At 41.0% G+C, this 22028-nt stretch overlaps 1 protein-coding gene across 1 annotated transcript; it reads right to left on the bottom strand.

Annotated features, from left to right (window-relative positions):
- Positions 1-325: 325 nt before the first annotated feature.
- UTP6 (UTP6 small subunit processome component) lies at positions 326-11012 on the bottom strand. Its single transcript, XM_053960762.1, has 19 exons — positions 10867-11012; positions 10696-10780; positions 9996-10037; positions 9820-9912; positions 9627-9674; positions 8771-8834; positions 8235-8353; positions 7664-7741; positions 7160-7241; positions 6088-6169; positions 5307-5488; positions 4601-4680; positions 3791-3868; positions 3466-3645; positions 2513-2593; positions 1686-1795; positions 1535-1601; positions 1180-1252; positions 326-592 (listed from the first exon to the last, which is right to left on the bottom strand). The coding sequence occupies exons 1-19, from the start codon at positions 10956-10958 to the stop codon at positions 435-437; spliced, it is 1794 nt and encodes a 597-aa protein (XP_053816737.1). The 5' UTR covers positions 10959-11012; the 3' UTR covers positions 326-434.
- Positions 11013-22028: the final 11016 nt, after the last annotated feature.

Here is a 22028-nt window from a genome sequence, read left to right as displayed (position 1 = left end):
TACTGTAATTTTACTGATTTCTGATTACCTAATGAAAATTGTTCCACTTTTTATGATTCAACTTCATAAGATAAAAAGATGACCCACAGGTGTAGTTTTCCACGGGGTTTGGTTTGGGTTTTTTGCATTTGGGTGCTGTAATATTAGCTTTCCAAAGTGTAAAAACTGATGCACTACAACTATCTGAATGTTTAAGCAGGATCAAAAGTTTGCTCTTAGAAGTCTTGATGAAAACACCCTCAGAGGTTTGCTTCCTGACTGTGCACTTGAACCCGCCCCTGGCAGAATCAGCACTAGAAATGACTGCAACAGAGAAGATGATTCCTTTTTGTCACAAAAAATGTAAAGGTAAACTTTAATAAAGTCCAGGAACACATTTACCTTTGTACAAAGAAGTTAAAAAATGCAGTCATGTTATAAGTATGTATAGTTTTTCATAAATGTCCAGTTTGCAATAAAGTGTATTTGGAAACAAAATCTTCCACCAGGTCTCCTTGCAACATCTTCATAGCTCGCCAGTGAATGCTCCCACAGTTTTCTGGTTTGCCTTGGGGATGACTTAGCTCCTCCTTGATATAATCCAGCCAGAGGTCTTTAAAAGAAAAATGAAAGTTCTGGTTAGATTTTGACTAGATATTACTTAACAAACATAGCAAGCCTAACTAGAAACTCTTTTTCTAAGTGTCTCTAATATTAATGCAGTAGGGTTTATTTTGTGAGACTAAAATCTCCGGCACCTTGAGGAGCAAAAACCTTGCGTTCTCTTCCCAGCTGGAACAATAATGTCTGCAGAAATAATGCAACTATAATTGTGCTTTGTACTTTCTTCAAATGAATATTGCAGAAATCTTGATTATAAATATATAGCTCCATACTGTTCATAAATTCAAATTAAAAGTGATACACATCTCTTATGCCAGCCAGTGTCTGAACCAGTCTGAGCCAGTGTCCTAATTGTGCTGAAGCCATCCCCAGTGTCAGTGACCCTGGGCTGACAGGGGAGAGTCCCTGCAGTGTCCTACTCTTAATGGCACAGAAGAAATAAGCTCCACTCTGCATGACAGCAAGCACAAGGGCAGAACAAACAGGTACCTTTTAAAATGGATGGAAATAAAAAAGGCAGCAGTGAATGAATGAATGAATGAATGAATAAATAATAAAAAGCAGAATCCCCCTTACCAGTATTTGTTGAGCCAAACTCCCTCAAGGCACGTTCATAGTATTCTCTCAGATGAAGCATTTTGCAGGATTCCTAAAAAAGGAAGGTATTAAAAGGCCACTTATTTTGTACAGAAGTGAATCTGCAGCATGATTCGATTGTGACAAAGGAAGAGAGTCATGGCAATTACACGCACACACTGCTCAAGATTAGTTACCATGGAACTTGGATTTGTATCACATCCTGTGAATCAACTGCAGAGGACAAACATGAACTGATCACAGACTAACACCACTACTCTGCTTCCTATTTAAATCCCAAGTTAGAACTGTATTTTACAAATACAAAGCATTAATTGCATAGTCAACAACTTACTTGCTCCTTTTCTATTTGGATCATCTTCCTGAAGAAGTCAAGTGAAAATGGACCATTTTCACACAGGCTGAAATAAAATAAATGACTTTAGATTTTAAGGACTTTTAACATATACCCTAGAATAATCAGGTTTGAAGGTTTTTTTTTTTACCTGGTAAAGAGTCTTTTAACTTTCTTATAACCACTATTTCTGTACGTCCAGTCAAGATACCTTTCTTTCATAGTCACAGATTCAGCAGGTGTTGTGGCATGTAAAGATCTCTGCAAGTTTAAAAGGAAAAAAAACAAAATAAACAAAAAATAAACCTTTCACATAACCTACAATTAAATGGCTCAATTAGTGCTTCTCCCTAGTTAGGCATCTGACACAAAGGAGATCTCCTAAGTCTAAAACACATTTCTCCTCCAGTATTCTTTATAGCTGGAACTGATATTTCCTTAAACCCCTTATTGCAGAGGGTTTCACAGTACTCTACAAACAGCTGAATTCAAGCTTCCACCTGAAGTACATGTTTTATGTGGTAAATGGGAGGAAGAAACACAATCCAACAAGCCAGGCAAAGAGAAAATGTTTTGCCCAACACTACTGAGGAAATCCATAGAGAGATTAAAGTCCTCATTCTGATCTTGACTTTTCTGTAACAAGACTGATGTTTTCACACAAATTGCAAAATTCTCTTTTCTATGCTCAGATAGGTATCTGAAAACAGAGCAAATATTCTAGACTACAAAGTAGGAGTCCATCATTGGCTGTGCTTACAAACATCCATATGCCTTAGAACATGGGAATGACATTTGTGCCTGTAAGTCTATGTCTAATTGGTTTTTTTTAGTGCACATAGTTTTGCTTGAAATTCTTTGATATCAACACATACATGAACGAACTTCAGTAGAAAGCATTTGTTGCATGTTCCGTCCACACACATTGTTCCATTTTATTGACACACACATAAAAGTAGATTTTGATTAACCAAGTACCTGGTAGAGAGCTTCGGTGTCTTCCTTGCTGTTTGCGCCCTCACTCCATTCCACCCAGAGGGCCCACAATGGCAAAGTGCCCTACAAGGTCAGCAAACAATCAAATGGCTGAAATACAGTGACTGATTTACAGAAACAGACAGCAACACAGCCATCAGGTTCTGTATTACCTGCCATAAAAAATAGCCTTTGGACACAGCTCTTGGAAAGACAACTTTGAACTGCACACTGAAATCACTTCTCATTTCCTTCCTCACTTACAGGATAAATCATCCTTAGCTGGACAGCTGTGTTGCCAGGGACAAGAACCAAGTTCTGCACCACTGAGCACTGCAGTACACAGAGGTGACTTCCAAGAACAAAAAGGAAAGAAACTTTCTTATTTCCTCATTCATTGTGCTCAGAGTTTGAAATGGAACAGGGCAGGAGAGCACACAGCTAATTCAAGGCTTGAAATACCACACAGGTGTATCAGACAGTGAAGAAAGGGAAACATATTTTTCCATTAAGACACAAACACCAGCTCACTGCTAGGAGAGTATGTAAAATATCAACTGTAAGCAATCAGACTTTAGACAGGTGAATTTTAAGTGAATTGACAATTCCCTAATACTTGGGAATGCAATTTGCATGTGAAACGTCCAGTTCTTATTTCTGACTTTAAAAATGGTTAAGAACTTTAAATGTCCCGTAAACAAAACAAAAACAAAACAAACAAACAAAACAAAAAAACCAAACCAAAAAAAAAAAAAAAACAAACAAAAAAAAAAAAAACAAAACAAAAAAAAACAAAAACAAAACAAACAAAACCACCCCACACAAAAAAGCCAGACCAACAACAAAGAAAAAAATAAATAAAGGTGGAAAAAAACCAAAAAAACCACAAAACAACCAATCATCAGGGGTTTCTGGCCCAAGACTAATGCATGGAAGTCCATTAAACCACCACAGACCTTATATTTCACATGTTTAATGGCTTCTTCAAAGCACTGGGTCACATCATCCCTCTTCAGCTGGATCAGCACCCACAGCCTCATCTGCCACGTTTCCACGGACTGGCTGAAGTGCCTGGTTGCAGCTTCTGCCACCTCCACAGCCTTCTCAGAGAGGCTGGAGTCCAGTAAGAGCTGAAGCTAAAACCCAGCAGAAACAGCTTTGTTAAAAAGCAGGGTTTTGAACCAATATTGTTCATCTTTGTGTCTACTCAAAATGGCAAAGGCAGGCTCATGAATAATGCAGGAAAGCCTCAGCATCTATTTGTTCTGTGTCAGTTCTTACCCACTGCTTGTAGAGAGCTTCTGACAGCAAACTGGCCTCATGGGCTTTGCTGAACACACTCAGTGTCCTCTCCAGCCTCTAGAACCAACAGAGAAGAATAAAAAGAAAACAAGCATTATTCCTATATATACCAGATTCCAGTATTCCAAGAAGCCCATTGGATTGTGTATCATGTCAGTGAATATCTAATTACACATTATGTGTCTAATGCTCTAGGTACCTACAAACATTCCAAAATAAAGTGGAAATCTGAACATTTACTTCTCTTCCTTAAGGAGCAAAGAACAACACTGCATTGTTCTTTTAGTGTAATACTAGGGAACCAAGTTGCACAGGATAATTAATTAATTCACTGAATCATAACTAAGCAGAGAGGCATAATTAAATTACCCATGTGCCAGCACCAAACTTTGTTCAGACTTACTTGCAAGAGTCATTTTAATTCATCCTCTTCTTTGAACAAGCAGAGGTTTGAAGGACCTGAATTTTTAGGATCCCCTTCAACCCACCCAAATGATTCCATGATTAACAAGTCTGCAGTCTTAGCTTTTATCCAAAGAGGTCACTGTACTTTACTGACAAGGCTGGTTAATCAGGTCCAGGTTAATCATGTCCAGGCAGGCCACCTGTAGCCTAGGCAGTAAAAGTGAACTCCCCAGATGGAGATAAAGTTATTTTTAATGATGGCCACAGGTTAAGTATTTTTGATAAAACATCAAAATACATTTGCTTCTTGTCTGAGAAGCAAATATTACAAAAGTCAATAAAATAGGGATGATTTTGTTAGAATTAATTCCTAATAAATTTTACCTTTTGCTTTAATTCTTCACTGTTGGTTTTTCTGTTGTACCTCTCTAAGCAAAAAGTGATGTAGCATTTCCACATGTCCTCTGTAGAAGCAAAGGCATAATATCACACTTGACAGAATCACAAGAATAAGCACAAATATTTGTCTTTAAGAAATACAAAGATATAAAATGTGATACAAACTGTTAATGCCAACTTTGTTTTAAAATGTTGTATTACAAGAGGCCCTAGATTTATAACATTAGTCTTTAAAATTCCCCAGTCCAAGCTGCAGGCAGTAACTCTTGGTAAAGAGCATCAAGCTCTTAGTTCAGCTGAGACTTTCAAAGATCCCTTCCAACCCAAACTATTCTATGGCTTTAAAGGCTGTACAGCAGCAAATTTGAGACCACTGCACAAATAGTCCCTTGACAAGCTCCTTTACAAGAACAATACCAGAGGCTGAAACTGGATATCCACTCACCTGACAACTCAAAACCATTTCTTACAGCTGACCAGCAACAGACTCACATTTTCAGTTAAGCAGCTCCTCCAAGAGCATAAATACATTGGAAAATAACCCAAGCAACACATAAAATAGATCCCAAGAGGTAGCATCTAAGAACTGCTTGCCTTCTCTTAGGTATGGTAGAGCCTGCCAACACCTTCAAGGCTTTTACAGGCTGCTCAAGTACCTGTTAAATGTCAAAATGCAGGCAGAACATTTCACCTGTTGGGACTGCTCCCACAGCTTCGTCAAAGACTGCACAGCACCGTTCCTCTCTCTGGGCCATTTCTGAGACCTTCTTCTGCTTTGTGGTGTGCTCTGTGGGCTGCAGGGACCCCAGCTCCAGCTCCCGGCGAGCCATGTAGTCCCATGTCAGGGGATCATCAGCATATCTGGCCTGCAAACTGAACACAGCACGCCTGTGACAGCCCACAGCCACCAGTCCTTACCTGCAGGTATGCTTAAGAGGGTTTTATATTGCTATAGAAATGTAGTTAATTGCTAAGTAACCAAATGCCAGAAGAAAGATATTTTCCTTTCCACAACAGAAAGACAAAATATTAGCTTTTAAAAATATTATTTAATATGGATATTCTTCAGAAATAACATGAAACAGGAAGCTTTCTTTTGAGAGGAAAAACTGGAGAAACAAAAGATGCAAAAACCCCACCAAAGTACACTAGGAAAATCCACAGTTCCTGCAATGAATTTACGGAAACTAAGTGCACTAATTATTCAGTGACAACTGTATTTAACCTAAATTTTCTTAGCAGCTTTTTAAAGCCCCTTCTGAAATTAGATACAAGTATCCTCTTCTAAAGATCATGCTTTTGTTTTTTTAAAGGACTTCACATAAGCTTTAACACAATTTCCCAACAGGAACAGCCTTTAGTTCTGAAAGTCCAGTCAAACCATTATATGTTTGAGTTACAACTTATGAGAACATGTTTCTTAAAAACCAAACCAAAATAAAGTAAAACTACAACACAAAGCCACAACTCACCTTTCAAGGATTTCTTTTTGCAAATCTTGGGTAAAATCAAAGAGCTTTGCAATAGAGAGCACAGCCAGCTGGAAATCAACACCTACATTTCAAAAGAAGATAAAACTATCAAGTGGAGTATTTGCTGAAAAATTCCTCAAGATATTACATCAATTGCACTTTGCATTGCTGTAGCTTGGTTCCATGTGCAAATTTAATCAGCACCTCCTCTACTCCCTCACTTGACTCTGCCGTGAAAACACAAAATGCTCCACACTTGGGACAGATCTCTCCAAAGCTGTACAAAATAGATGTCCGTGAGTTGTGTCCATCTTCTGTCTCCACAACTTACTTTTGAAAATGCCAAGTGACATGACTGGACATAATCAGATCATTGGGAACCCCCACCAGCCATTACTCACCTTATTATTTTTAGGTGCTTACAAATTATTTGTATGCCTGTTTTTTCCAGTATTTCTCCAGAAAATAAAATTAAACCATCTCTTTCTGAAATTTTCTCTAATATCCTTTTTCCCCATTAATTTTTCAGTGTTCATTATTGTATTTTGTCCAGTCTTCCAAAATATTCCCATCTATCATGAACAGTCAAAGATACCTGCTACTAGTTTGCACAGTTTATTTTACCCAACTCTCTCAATAAAATCGTTTATTTTTACCAAGCCTGCTTAATTTAAAATAATTTAGCCTGGTTTATTATTAGTCTGAATTCTTTCTTTTTTGCCACTCATGGTAGCTAATTAGTTGTGATCTAATGTCCAGCAAAGTAAAAAAAAATGTGTAACTCTGAACTGCCCTTCAGTTTTCTTTTTTAAACAATCAGGTTTTGAGGCTGTAACCACTAGGCCTCTTCAGCCTAAACACTGCTGTGCTGGAAGAGATGTCAGCCTGCAGGAAAGACATGCAATCAGAACTACTACTAATTTATACTCTGGCATTTAATAGGTTCTACTGAAAAAATGGTTATTTGAAAAAAGGATCTCAGTGGAGCCAAATCTATCAGCACTGCCTGCTGCAGAACTGGGTTAAAGGTTACAATTTTCTTAATGAGTAAGTACAAGAAATGTTCATTCACCTTTAATTTTCTGAGAAGCATCCCTGTAGACTATGCGAGCCATCTCCCCATTGAGAATTTCTTCAGAGTAATTGAATTCCCCCTGAAATATCAAGCATATCATTGAAGAAATTATTGTCCTTTATCAACTATAATTTTTGCAAATAGGGAAAGAAAAATCAGAAGATATAAATGTTTTTCTTCATGCAAGTCTGCTTTTATGTAATTGCACAAATCAACTATAAAGAAATGAGGTAGGAAGTTTGACTATTACTTTCCAGAAATTACTGTTAATTTTCAGTTTGGGGAGTGTAATAAAAGATACTACAAATGCAAAGAAAAAATAAATGTATGAAGTATTAGAGCTGAGCATCAGCAAATACTTGAAAAGCTCCACATAGGTGCAGGACATGAACAAATACTTTCTCTAAACCATTGTCAAATAAACTATTAATCCAAAACTGTGAATTTCAACATATAATACACAAGCAGACAATATCTCTTAAGTAAGTTTAGCTGACCTACCAGGTCCATCTTTGCTTGTTCAAATTCCTTCTTCTCCTTCCTCTGTTTTTCAGCATGCATAAGCTCCATTCTGAAATACTGCAAGAGTGACAAGAAAATGAAATTACTCTGGGGATAAATCATAAAAATCTAAGTCCACAAACAGGGTAAAACAAGCTCTGTAGAGATACAAATCAGGACTTCACCACATCCCACACATGTCCTAGAGCCTTGGTTTTTGAAGGTTTGTGCACCTACTACTATCTGCCCTGTGTATTTGCCCAGAAATTTCCAACAGGTAGCAATGATCATTTTTTAGTCCTTCTCTAAACCTTAACTTGCCCCCAAAGGAAACCAAGCTCCTCAGCAAAGACTGGGGATGCCAGACTGAGCCTGACAACTATGTCCTAGCAGAGCTTAACAGCACCTAAGATAGGATTTTTGGGGTTGGTTTTTAAAATATTTTTGACATTTTCCTGCTGATGGAAAACCAGGAGTTTTTCCAGTTGTCTCAGACAGATCTGGGAAATATGCTGAATTGATTTGCTCTGATTGAACAAGAAAGTGGTCATAGAGAAAAACAGGAACTCACTTCTTGATAAAGTTTGGGGCACTCTGGATGGAAGCGCAAAGCACGAAGGAACAAGTGCCTGGCACTTTCTGATGACAGTCGTGTCTCCATTTCCCACTTTGCTGCCATAATCCACAGTGCTGCAACAGGTGACACAAATAAATTTATTTAACCTCTCAACATGAGCTCAGCCCCAGAATAAGACTGATTATCTCCCACATAAAACTGTAAAGCAGACAGGCAGATCCAAGAAGTTTAATCTGGTTTAGCTACAGATCTAATGATGCCTTCAAAAGCCAAAAGGCAGTCATGAGCACTTACCATCACACAGAGTCCCCAGTCCACCTGGGAACTGGTCATTCTGATCTACTTCACATCCCTTTATGACTGCTCAGCACAAGCCCTGTCAGAGCCCTTCACTGAAGCAGCAGCAAGGCAAAGAGCAGAGAGTAGGAACTTTAGCCCAACAGCTTGAACTGAGATCTACAAGAACTTAAACCAACACCAGACAATCTATGCTGAGGCATTTATGCAGCACTCACCACTGTGCTATTTACCTGGTTTATTGGAATGAATGGCCAACATAGTAGAAAACACCTTACTGAGTTGATGTTTTGCGTTCTGTAAAAGAAGCAATTTTGTTTCACCCACTCTGGCATTGAATTGAAGCCCCAGCACCAAAGCTTCAGTAGGAAAGGTTACAAGCTGTAGTACAATTGCTCAGAAAAAGATGCTTCTCTGCTACATTACCTACAGCAGAAAGTGTCTCATATTTACTCACTAGTGACCAGCATTTAAATGTCATTACATTAGAGTAGTATGGCTAACTCAAATTTTCTGAACCACACAGCCAACACAAATGTTGCCAAGTCCCAAACCCATGATTTCACTGCCCTCTTCTGAAATAGAGACTGTATTTTCCTTTGGCCACCTTCACCACCATGCAAAGTCACGTCCTTCAGTAGAGAAATGACAACACTTGAATGCTGGTAATAATGTGAAGCCTTGCACAGGTAAGTTTATCAAGTACAAAATTGATAGAATTAGACTTTTCAGCATAGTCACTACAATAAATATTTGGAACAAAATCACAATTCACAGACAAGTGAATCACTCACTCCAGAGAATGTATAGCCAATATTATGGTTCTCACAAACCAACTGGTACTCCAGATTTAATGGAGTCAGCCTCATTTTTGCCCCTGCAAGCATCAAATTTCATACTAATTGACTCTCAAACTCTACACTTACATACATGAGTGAAAATCCCAAGCAGCTCCAACAATACTATAAAAATTACTTCAGTATTACAGCATGTAGCAGTAAAGTTTGTACCCCTATCTTTAAATCAAGATTCAGATGCATGAATAAGTACCAGTCTCAAGCCAGCTAAGATCAGGATTTGAAAACTCACCCACTGCTTGCAAAATGCAACATGGGAAAGCCAGAGCTGGACATCATCCTGTTGGAAATCAAAAGAAGAAAATAATCAACCTCACAATGTACAAAACCGCTTGAACACTGACAAGCAAACAACACACCCTTGGTACAATGACCTGGCATACAGAATAAAAAAGAATTACGAATATCAGTACAAATAAACTTACTTTCCATTTCCCTGTAGCTCGGTTGAACAGGCTGTGGACTCTATGCAGAATAGAGTGCTCAATTTCATCCTTCTTAAATGAATATCCAGTGCGCTAGGAGGAAAAAAATACTAATTTTATTCAATAGAAGATTTGGCATAAAGTATTTTGCACTCTTTAACAGCTGACAAACTTACTGCTCTTCTTTTCTTGATCAGTTCCAGCAGATTAACTTCATACTAGAATGGAAAGAAAAAAACATTTAACAGCAAATGTGGAGGCCCATAACAGCAAGGCAAGAAAAAACTGTATCAAATTTGTTGTAGATGATCAGGTGGACAATAAACATTACAGTCAGGAAAGCATAAGCAGTAATTTTTGGCTGGGTCACTACATTTCTAAGACTTCTGGCCCTTCACAGGGCAGCCCAACAATCCTATCTTATGCCTTAAAGCGTTGTCCCAACACTCCTTGAGCTCTGTCAGGCTCCTGGTCATGACCATTCCCTCTAAAGCCTGTTCAGTGCCCAACCACCCTAGAAACCGTTTCCTATTACTGAACTTATTAATTCCCCTTAACTACACACATCAGGGAACAAATTCCCCCTTTACACAGCACATCAGGGAACTGGGGGCTCTACACCTTGGAGAGACAAGTACTTACAGGAAAAGGTCACAACACTAGAGAAGCTTGACCCCAACCTCAGGCACCAACTCCTGGCTACGCTTCATACTCTGGTGCCAAGAGCCGCTCACAGGTGAACACCTGGGACCAGGTGAGGAAGGGGTCTCCGTTTTCTGACCTCTTTCCAACATGAGTCACTACAGAACTACCCGGGCCTAACTGAGCTGGGTCTGCACCGAGAACTGCCCCGCTCCGCCGCTCGGTGAAGCCTACCTGGATGTAGTTAATGAAATCCTCCTTCCGCAGCGCTCTCCGCTGGATTTTGTACTCCAGAGCCGAGGCTTTCCTCAGGACAGCCCTGCGGGAACGGGAGATCAGCGCCCGGAGCGCTCCCGGCCGCACCACGTGCGCTCACCCGCCCGCCCGGGCCCCGGCCCCGCTCACCGGATCTCTTTGTGTGTGAAGAGCCCGACCCGCTCCAGCTGCTCGAGCTCCGGGATGCGATCCTCCAGCCGCTGCTCGATGCGCTCTGCCATGGCCGCGGGGCTCCGGTGTGTCCGGCCCGGCACAGCCCGGCACGGCCGCCGCCGCTTCCGCCCGCTGCCCGCGCCGCTTCCGCGGCCGCTGCGCCCTCTGCCGCCCCCTGCCCGGCTGGCGGGGCCAGAACCGCAGAGCCTCGGCCGGGTTGGAAAGCGGCTCTGGAGATCGCCCAGTCCAACCTCTCTGCCCAGGCAGGGTCACCTGCAGCAGGGGACGCGCAGGTGAATTTGGAATGTTTCCAGGGTGGGAGACTCCACGATCTCCCTGGGCAGCTGTTCCAGTGCTCTGCCACACTCCACGGAAACAAATTCTTCCTCATGTTGAGCTGGAACTTCTTGTGTTTTAGTTTATGGCCATTGGTCCTTGTCCTGTCACTGAGCATCACTGAAAAGAGTGTGGCACCATCCACTTGGCGTCAGCCTTGCAGCTAAACACGATGGCATTGATCAGGCTCAGTGATGGGACATCAGCCTGGAACTGCTCCAGCACATTGCTTCTTGGTAGGATTCCTCCAGGACAAATGTCTCTTTGTCTCTCACGTGGCACCTTCATTCTTTTCACCTTCCAAATTTTTAAGAAAAGATCCTCTACTGTGAGGGTGGTGAGATACTGGCACAGTTGCCCAGAGAACATGTGGATTCCCCATTCCTGGAAATGGTCAAGGTCAGGTTAGAGAGGGCTTGCAGTAACCTGGTGTAGTGGACCATGTCCCTGCCTGTGGCAGATGGTTAGAACTAGATTATATTTAAGGCCCCTTCCAACCCAAAGCATTCCATGGGTCTATGATTCTGAGAAAATTAACAATAAAACCAGGCAACAGTAAATTTTTGTTTCTGAAATTAGGGATGTTCCAGAAAATAAAAATGGAGATGGGAGATAATTTATTGAGAAAATGGCTTAAATACATATTATCCATAGCAGTATCTGCTGCTTATGCTTTGAGTTGTCACTGCTGGCACTGAGCTGGTGAGACACAGAACCAACCCCACCTCCAAACCCTACCCTGTCACAGCCATCACTCCCTCCTGGGGGAAAAGGCAGGTGCTTGTCTCTGAAAAAACAAGTATAAGGGGAAGAGGCAGCAGACTAAAAGAGGTTTTCTGGCACAGAATTATACATAACAGCCAAAAAAAAAGTGAATTATTTTCTCTTTGCAGTCAAAGGTTTTAACAGGTGTTGCCAAGTACAGAGTGAGTACCTGAGACTTTTGTTAAGAACACAGGTAAGACAAAACACTTTAGAAGAACTATCAGGAATAGCAGAATTTTTTTTTTGCCTGCTGTGACTTGGATTTGTGGTGGCTTTTTCCAATTTTGGGACCAATTAGAAAAAAACTAAACTAATTCTTAGTGGGACAGGTTTAGCAACTTTTCACTCTGACAGGAAATAGTGACATGATTTTCCAAGAAGTACCCAAACAGGAAAGCTACCAGGAAATGGAGAGGCACCATCCAGTCACAAGACCAAGAAGTACAGACTGGTGCTGCATTCAGAAGTTGGTGGCCTAGGCAGCTCTGGATTGCAGCTGTCTCGTGCCAAGGGACCCCTTAACCACCCCACAAGGACAAGGGCAATTCCTGATGGAGACTGTCCTCCCTGGAGACTCCCTTGTCCTACACTGAATGTCCTCCACAGGCTGGAGGGGGATTGGCACGGCCATCCCAGCACAGCCGTCCCTACTGGTGAGCCAAAGCCTTCAGTCATTGGGACCTGAAGTTGAGTGAGTTCAGCTTTCAGTAAAGCAGCACAGCAGTCCTTTGCAGTGGTGGTGGAAGAGTGGTATTCATAATCACCAGTAACTTGTTAATTATATTGGGTTTGACATTTTGAGATGCACCAGCTCAAGCTGATTCTTGTGCAAGTCCACAGGTTTTACTAAAATAAGGAGAACAGCACTGGGCATCAAAAGTAGCATTAGCACACTGAATTGCTGAGTAAGAGTGTGATTGGATTTATTACTGGATTATTTAACTTCATTTGAGTATTTTTGCATCTGAGCGCATTACTTTATACTAAAAAGCATTCTGTACTTACAGCTAATCTGTCGTGGTGCATGTAGATCCCAACATGTAAATGACAACACTACATGCAGCGTAGGAGTTATGAATTGAAAAGGGAAATGCCAGCCATTACCTGAAAACCTCTGGAAAATTCTATGTCTGTCTTCTTGCTTTCCTCTCTCTTCAACCATTCAGCTCTTCTTTGGCTGAAAATCAGCAGTAACTGATTTTGGTGAGAGACACCAACATAAACAACAGAGTCTTCTAAAACTTTGTTTGATTATTCTGGCAGTCTAAAAATACTGTTCTGTGATCAACCTACAGTGTTCTGCCACCTGAAGTCAGTCAGGAATTTGAAACTCACCAAACCATCCATGACTGTTTTAATGTACGTGATGGAGAAGTGTGTATACCCTCAGGGGCCACCACAACCTCCACCTTGAAAGTGCCTCCAGGAGAATTCAGTCCCGTGCACAGATCTACCAACAGGTCTGAGAGTTCCCCACACACTGATAACAATGGGTGTCCAACAAGGCCCCAGAGGGCATTAAATTTCTTGCTGGCACTTGTCAAAGCACCACAATATCATCCCATAGAAGCACATAGACACAGCACAAACCACTCTGCAGGACCCATCACTGTGGGACTCAAAGGATCAAAGAATGGTGTGCACCAAAACAATAGACTCCCCAAGTTTCTAGTTTAGGGGCCTGGTACTTCCCACTCAAAACCACAGAGTGAGTAACAATAAGATTTAAAATACTGAACTTCATTGATGACTTCGCAGGATTATTTACAAAAAAAAATAGATCAAAACCCAATTGAAAACATTTTTTGTTCCCTCAGATATCCCTCCTTTCCTGTAGATGGAACAAGTACAAAAATAAAAATGCCTTTCCTTTTCTTCTCCCAGGAAAACAATCCTTAGAACAATTAACATAACGGACTGTCAAAAGTGCTCATACCAAAGTGACAAACGCTGTGAGTGGCAGGCAAGCTCAGCCCGACCCACCAGAACACTGCATGCTGGATTTGTCATGCAAATCAAAATGGAACCTGACATGCTCTTTGTTCATTTCCCTTTCATAAAATCTACTTTAAATGCCTCCCATGTGCCTTGTTTTGGAAGCTGACATTCCAAATGCATCAGTGCAAATTAAGGAGGGATCCATTACCAATAAAGACGTTGCAATACAGAGAGTTTCAACAAATCTTATTGGGAAAACTGGAGAAACAACTGCTGCAGCTGCCAACTGCAGGGTCCTGCAGTTTGCTGCTTTTATGAAGTCTCTTTAGAAAAACTCCGTCAGTAGGTCCTTGTGGAGAAGTTCTGGCAAGCTGTCACAACTTTATAATTATGTCTGCAAGCAATGGATACGTTGTGAATTAGGAGTAATCACAGTGATTATCCGTTAAGTTTTGTCTATATTAAAACATTTAATGGTTAATGTGCCTAAGACAAATATTTAAATTACAAATGTATTTATATCTATCTTTTTCATTTCTGCTATTTTACCACCTGAGTGCAGAAACAAGTATAGCTTTCTCAAAGATGCCCCCAAATGTACAGTATTTTACAATTAACACGTACTTTATGAAAATGCCTTTTAAACAATGACAGTAATGTTATGACCTCATGAAAATAATTGAGAAGCCTCCACTGACTTCAGCTAAGCCAGTGGTTCATCCCTTTGGGACATATTTTTAATAAAACCCTCAAAGCATTTACTGAGCATGTGGGACTTAGATTTAAAAATATGTGAGCACATCTGTTAATAAAACAGCTTGGAATTTACTCTCAAAAATAGACTAACCCAAACTTTGGACTACATTAACTTACTTAATTTTGTAATTAAAATAATTTACATGATGATTTGGTTTCACCCCTGCCAAAACCAGCAGTCAATCTGAATAAATAGTGGTTTCATCACTGCAGTTCCACTCTGAGCATCCAAAAATTTAGATTTAAGACTTTGCAGTTGGTCAGGTGGACTGTTCCATACCAACATTAGTCCTGGTACATGTCCTAGACAGATGTTATTTTTTCCATTCTGATAGAAAAATGCTATTCTTTGTCAATGCATTGCTTTACTCTTGCAGCTTGCTGGCACTGATCCTGCGACTTTAGATCTGAATCCCTCCAGGAATTTCATTCACTCACTCTTCTCTTTTTTCAGCTCTAAGTGGTAAAAAAACCCCAAAACCAACAAATATAAATATTTTCATTTAGTGCCTTAACAGAACTATTATCTGATACTTTACATATCATCTCTTTTAAAAGGCAAAACCTTTACTTTCTTCTCTGCACTGGCTCTGAACTTGAATTTTTATGAATCAGAGTTTTCCTCCTACTCATTTTGAGGCATTCTGTTTTGCCCCAAGATCTGAACCATCTATACACAGGGAATTTCCAGCGAAGAGGAATGATGCCTCTGGAATTGTTTCCTTGCCAATTCACATCTGGCACTCAGTATAAGATCCATCTGCTTATTCAGGGTCTCCAGAGGCTTGCACAGTAGTGGCTCTGAGTGTGCCTTTTAATTTGATTTTGTCATTTGGCTGGTTGGTGAGTAGCTGACAGTCTGTCTAAATGCAGCAGGGCAGTTACAACTAGTCAGTCATGTCCTAGTTGCCAGTTCATAACCCAGTGGAATGCCAGTCACATTTCTACAATTTGAAACTATATCAGTCATCTCCCCTACATACTACCAAAATGTCAACACCACAAATTATATTGCTTAATTATCTTTAATTTAATTTATTTCTTGTCTGTTGCCAGAGGTCTGGAGAGCAGATTCATGCTAAGCTTAATTTACCTCACTAACCTGTTAAGTTTCAAAGGGTGGGTGAAATTGTGGCATGGCCTTGGATGACCTATGTCATAAGTAGCAATTTCAGGAAAGATAGAATTCCTCAGAGCAAAGTCTCGTATCTTTTACATGCAAGCATGTGGGTGCCAGCATCAGTTGTACTGGTACAACAAAAAGCATACACTATACCACATACAGATTTATTTCTCTTTCCAAAAACTGGAATTAGGATTGGTCACAATTTGCCTCCTACTGTGTTTCTCACATCCTTCTACAGAGATGGTTTTAGCATGGTAAAAGTTCTTTGAGCACAGTCATGACAACAACCAGTAAAACTGCTTCTGGAGTATAGATAATTCAGATTATAGTGTGCAGAATCATAACCTCCCAAGCAGCATTCCAAAAACAAGATAAATGCTTGTAAAAGTGTTGTGAAGCAACCTCTGGCATATGAAACCCGAGATAACATGAAACCCCAGATAACTTTCCTATTAAACATTTAGATAAGTTTTCCCATGTATGAATTTAGTGTATCTGTGCTAACTGGTAAACACTGAGAACACAGTTTCTGCCCTGATCTTATCCTTTAAGTAACCGATGGTGATAAAGTTCCAAATTCTCACTTTATTAATCTGTACTTGGTTTAGCCACAAAAGAAATAATTGGTCCCTGTTAAAACTTATCCCTTACTTAAAGCTGAAATTAATTAGTTAACTAATTTATTTGAGGTTTTATTTTACTGTCTATTGACATGTTCTTTGATCCTCCAATATTTTTCTTTTTGAGTGATTGAAGATTTCATTCTTGCACTGTCAACAGACCTTTTGTTCAGAAACTTCTATTTACATCTGTAACTGACTTCATTCTCAGATCTTCCCAGTAGTTTCTCTTTGATCTCTGCATTTCTGAGTTTAATCATTAAGTTTGCATCTGAAGTGTTTCAGTTGCCGTATCTTTCACAGTTTCCGGGACTCAATTAAGAGAACACAAATACTGAAAGTTCACTTAGAATCATTTTTTGACAGTTTTGTGTATTACACATACTCCATCTCTGAAATTACAGTATGAACTAGAATGATTCCTAGTCCATTTCCATGTATGAAGTATTTAAATGTCAAGATTTGGCATGGATTTTTTTCTGTGTAGTTAGTATATTTCTGGTTTTACATTTTAATCATCTTAAGAGATGTCCTACCTTTCTAGAGCAAATCATTCTATTGGGCCCAGGCTTTTCACAATGCTTTTGAAACAAGTGGTTTTAATTCACTATCTCGATTCTCATGACAAAAACTACTGCTAAAAAGCCACCAAGCAAAAAGAAATCATTACCTGAAAATCAGGAAAAAAAATTCAGTGTAGAAGAGTCATGAAAAACACAGTAAAACGTCGCTAAGAGAACTCTAAGAAACAAGTCCTAAGCAATACTGACTACTAATTATCACCGATTGTTCACCATGTGAAAGCAGAAGGCAGGTGACTCCCTGGTGCAAAACAGCCTGTGCATTCACTTTTCACTCCCTGCAATAACTCAAGACAACGAGCAACCTGCTGGCTGAAAGCTGGGCATTGTGGGTGCATTAAGATTCCCCGAGGGCCAAGTTCCTCGAGTGCTGTGCTCCTGGAATACATTTGAGCAGCTCTGTACAAAAGCAGTCCCCAGCCAAACACGTGAATGAGAATCACAAGTGGCTGCTCTGTCAACATCTCACACACACAGGACATTCATGGCTACACTTGGGTTCCTGTGTGGGATCCCAACTCTTCCCTTCTGCCATGCTCCACAGTGCTTCCCTTACAGCAAAGTCTATTTTCTCTTTGCCGAGTTCCCTGCTTATTAAAGCAGGGCAGCACTGTACACTAGTACGCAGAAAAACCAGACTGAAACTGAGAACTTCCACCCCAACAGCAGTACAATCCTGCCATCCCAAATACACCCAGTACTGCACCTACTCCTGTGCTGTTACTCAGGGAGCTGGAACTGCTCCTGTGCTGTTACTCAGAAAGCTGGAACTGCTCTCATCTGTTACCCAAAAAGTTGGAATAGCTTCCTTTCTCCAGGTGCAATATTATGCAGCTTCTGTTTACAAGAGTCTGGGAAAACACTTAGTGGGTGTTCACTTTTGTTTTCCAAGTAGGTAGGGAAGAGTAGCTTATCTAACAAGTTCCATGGCCAATTACTGAAAAATGAATTAATCACTATTGCAGGTGAAGTTAACTCAGCACCTAGTGAAGTTTATTTGTGTAAATGAAAGAAAGGGGTGCCACTGAAATGGGAGTACGGTGACACAGATGGGACCTTCCCATCTACACATGAGGTGCTTTTGTTTGTCTTGGTTCTGGAGCATTTGTGCATCCTCACTCATCTCATGGAAAACCTGTGTTTGGGGACAGGGTGTGAGAAGGAGAACCTGGGTGCATGAAAACAACAAGAAGCAAGGTTTGGATTTAACCAGAGAAGTGCAGTATGTAAAGTCTTTTCCATACTGCATGCCCTTGAATCCCACTGACTCTGCTCATTAGCTCAAGGCCAAAATAAACAAACAGAGGTACCCAGAACAGTCACTGAGGATTTGTTATTCTCAACAACACCCTGAACACCCAAATTCAGAGCCTTACCAGTGGGGAATAACATTGTTCCCTAATAAATACTGACCCTGGCTCCCATGGTGGCCCAAATCTGGAACCAATCTGTAATGAAGACTGACCAAAAGTTTACATATTTAGCTCATAAGCACTGTTTTGTTCCAAAGTTACATGTAATATTAATTTCCCAGAAGATAAACTGATCTGTAGTAGTATTTAGTTAGCTACTAACAATCTATATAGACAGATCTATGTTTAAAGATGTGAGGAAAGCAGAACCTTAATTTAGACTGAGTTCCAAATACACAAGTGTTCCTTTCTCCTTTAAAAAAAAAAAAAAAAAAGATCTTTTGTGAATATTCTTGTGCTGAGACACAGTAATTTAGAGGACTGGAAGCTGGAAAGTTAAGTAGTGTGGCCATAGGGGTACTACAGGCAACCAACAAAATAATTATGAAATGAAACAAAAATCCATAAAGTGCTATAAAATATGCATGTTCTTTTACATATATATATGAAGGGGCAAAAATCACTGCAGTTCTTCCATTAAAGATGACAGGAATACTGGGCACACACAGACTGCAAAAATCCATAGGAAAAAGAGATTTACAAGTAGCATGTGCTTTCCATCTGCAGGAAACAAATCTGATCTTTTGCATATCAAATGCAAACCCCACAGACAGGATGTGAAAACAAGAATGGATTGACCATCTCAAGACTGAAAATCTGACATAGCATGGAAGCACCTCTGCCACCTACTTCTGCTTTCGTTTCAGGGTTTTGTTCCAACAGCATGCCTGGTCTGCAATTGTTTGTTTCTTCCATTTATCATCTCAAACTTATTAAACTGCCTTTTTTTTCCTCCTACATTATGTTAGGATACTTTTTATCTTTATGGCAAAAAGATATAGTATCATAATCTTCTACTGTTTTAATTTAACCTGTTTATGTAAATTTCAGGCAGGCACACTATTTCACTGCATCTTTTTTAGACTACTTTATTAGAAAACACATTTTCAGTGTCATCTGCTAAATATGGCAAACTTTCTGCTATCTGATGTAGATGTACACAAGAAAAATGTTGTAATGTTTTGGGTTTTAATAAATGCATCTGTAAAATCTGTAGGGGTCTATATTACTAGGCAGATCAAGGACACAACAATCTGACACCATAGTTCATTTCTTCTGAAGAAACTGTTATGATCTCCATCTTTCTAAAAGGAAATTATTTCTTTTTCTTGCTTCTAATTGTGCAAAATTAATCAAAGTTACTTGCTATTTTGTGTCCTGTGCTCTTTCTAGCCATCCATTCTGTGAAGCTCCAAATATAGAATGAATCATAGAATCACAGAATGGTTTGGGTTGGAAAGGACCTTAAAGATCATCACCTTTCAACTTATGCCACGGGCAGGGACACCTTCCACTGGGCCAGGTTGCTCCAAGCCTCATCCAGCCTGGCCTTGAACACTTCCAGGGATGGGGAATGACATTTCAGAGTTTTTGAGGACTGTACCTCATGAATACTCTGTGCTCCTTAAGGACATATGAACAGCCCAGGACAGCAAATCTAAACAAATTTAAGAAAGGAAGAGACTCTTTACCAACTAAGGAAAACAGGCTCAAGCTACCAAAGTGCTCCTGTTTGGCAGCCAGTCCTACCTTTCCAGAGACAGATGTGGTGCTGCACTGTGTTGTCTCACTCAAGGCAGGAGTCTGAGCCCTGGTTCCTCTGTTCACAAGCAGATCCAACTCAATGCCAGAGATTAACTGCTGAATTATCTTTTATTCCTGCTTGGAAGGTTGCCCTCTGTCTCCTTCCAGTTCTGAACTTTAGAAGGATGACCAACAGAAGCAACAGAGGCTTGGAAGCAGTTGGGAGGAAACAGGAATAAATTAGGCAATAAACAACTTCCAAGGACTGAATTGCAATTGTACAAGATTGAGGAGCCTTTCTCATACATGCTTCAATATTGATATATTTTGTCACTTTTAACAGGGTGTCACCAGCCTCAAGCTCAACCTCTGATCACCTAGAGATACCCATAATTTGGGATGCTGCTGGTCTCTAGCCTCTGAGTCCAGCCTCCCAAACACCAAACATCAGAAACATCACCAGAAGTCCTGGGTATTACAAGCAAAGAAATTACATGTAAGGTTCTCAAAAATGTGCAGTACATCAAACACTGCTGCTGCCAGGAGTGAGAGACTGACATGAAATGATATATTCAGTAGCAACAAGTGGCTGTAGAGAAATAGAAGATAAAGAAGGTGGAATATTAAGCAGAGATAATTATAAGCAGGGTTAAATATATAACAGTATTGTTTAGAGGAAGAAAACACAATGTAGCTAAAGTGGTGACAACAATGAATTTATAAAAATGTAAGAAAACTAAGGCTGAAGCAAAATACTGAAAAGGTTGAGGGTGAAACATCAATGCCTGATGAGGGAAGGAGGAGGGGGAAAAAAAGATAAGGGAAGAAAAGATCTTTTCCAGAGCAAACATGAAAAATTAATGGTACAGCAGAAAAAGCAAAAAGAGGGGGATCGTAATCAACAAACACCTGTTTATTTGAATGTTTGGGGTGTATACACATATATTTTCTTTAAACATAATAAGGTTAATAAGGGACAAAGACATCACTTTAGAATCTCCCTTTATTGATAATGAAAGGCACATTTACAGCATGACTGACTTTGATACATGGTTTTCCTCATTTATCACTAAGTTCATTTTTCTTACCGCTAGAAATTAGAAGATAAACGGAGATGGTGGGGTGCCAGCACCTCAGTTATATCTGGCAGCAGAATTCACGGCTGTATTTCACACAGACCATTCTTACCCTACCCTGTACAATTACCCCGGACAAGTTTTGCGAAGGAAAGCAAACAGAACGGAACGGCTGTCGAAGCCTTTTGTGTAAGAGCTGCCGCAGTGCTGATAAGGAGGTGATTAAATGGAGCCGCTGCTGAATTTCCCCGCGGCCGCACTCGGTGTTTCTCACACAGAGCTGCTGCCCTGACGGCGGCCCCGGCCCGAGCCCGGCCCCGCCGCAGCTGCCAGGGCTCCGGCCACAGCGGCACTTCCCCGGGGACAGAGGAAGAGTGATGAACCCAGAGACACTTCACCTCAGAATTCAAGTCTCCCTGCACGCATGGGCAACTTCTTCTGCCTTCCTGAGGAAACCTCATGGTTAGCTAAGGTTAAAGCTACGGGATAGCAGCAGGACCTCACGGCCGACCCAGTATAACCACTTCCACCACAAAAACGATACCGATTTATACCTGAGCTTCTATTTTGACAAATTTAGCTCTTGAGCTCTGCGGACAGCGGAGCGGCCCCTAAGGCAAGAGGAGCATTAGCCACCTATGCGGCCACGGGGGCAGCGGGAGGTGGCATGGAGAGCCCGGCGGTACACGGAGAGCCGGGGCGGCCGGGGCTCGGGGCAGCCCGGGGGCTCGGGGCAGCCCGGGGGCTCGGGCGGAGCGCTGCCGGCGGGGTGCGAGGACGGGGTGCGGCGAGCGGCCGCTCAGGCCGGCGGGCCCCCCCCCCCAGTACCCATCATGCCCCGCGCCGGAGCGCGAGCGGCGCTTTCCCGCGAATTCAGTTCAAAGGCGGGGGGTGGGGGGGGCGCGCGCCGAGCGCGCGGACCAACCAAACGCTTCCAGAACCAT

This window comes from Vidua chalybeata, chromosome 19 (genome assembly GCF_026979565.1).
Source record: "Vidua chalybeata isolate OUT-0048 chromosome 19, bVidCha1 merged haplotype, whole genome shotgun sequence".
Classification (NCBI taxonomy): Eukaryota; Metazoa; Chordata; class Aves; order Passeriformes; family Viduidae; genus Vidua; species Vidua chalybeata.
Note: the sequence above shows the minus strand (reverse complement) of the source record. Positions and strands in the feature narration are given on the sequence as shown.

What these genes read in the sequence shown, in the direction of transcription:
- UTP6 (XM_053960762.1), bottom strand. Translation starts at nt 10,958, where the DNA reads ATGGCAGAGCGCATCGAGCAGCGGCTGGAGGATCGCATCCCGGAGCTC. An exon ending in CATTCATTCCAATAAACCAG is followed by an intron (nt 8,354 to 8,770) that starts GTAAATAGCACA and finishes CACCTGTTGCAG; the next exon opens with CACTGTGGATTATGGCAGCA. An exon ending in AACAAGCAAAGATGGACCTG is followed by an intron (nt 7,242 to 7,663) that starts GTAGGTCAGCTA and finishes TTGATATTTCAG; the next exon opens with GGGGAATTCAATTACTCTGA.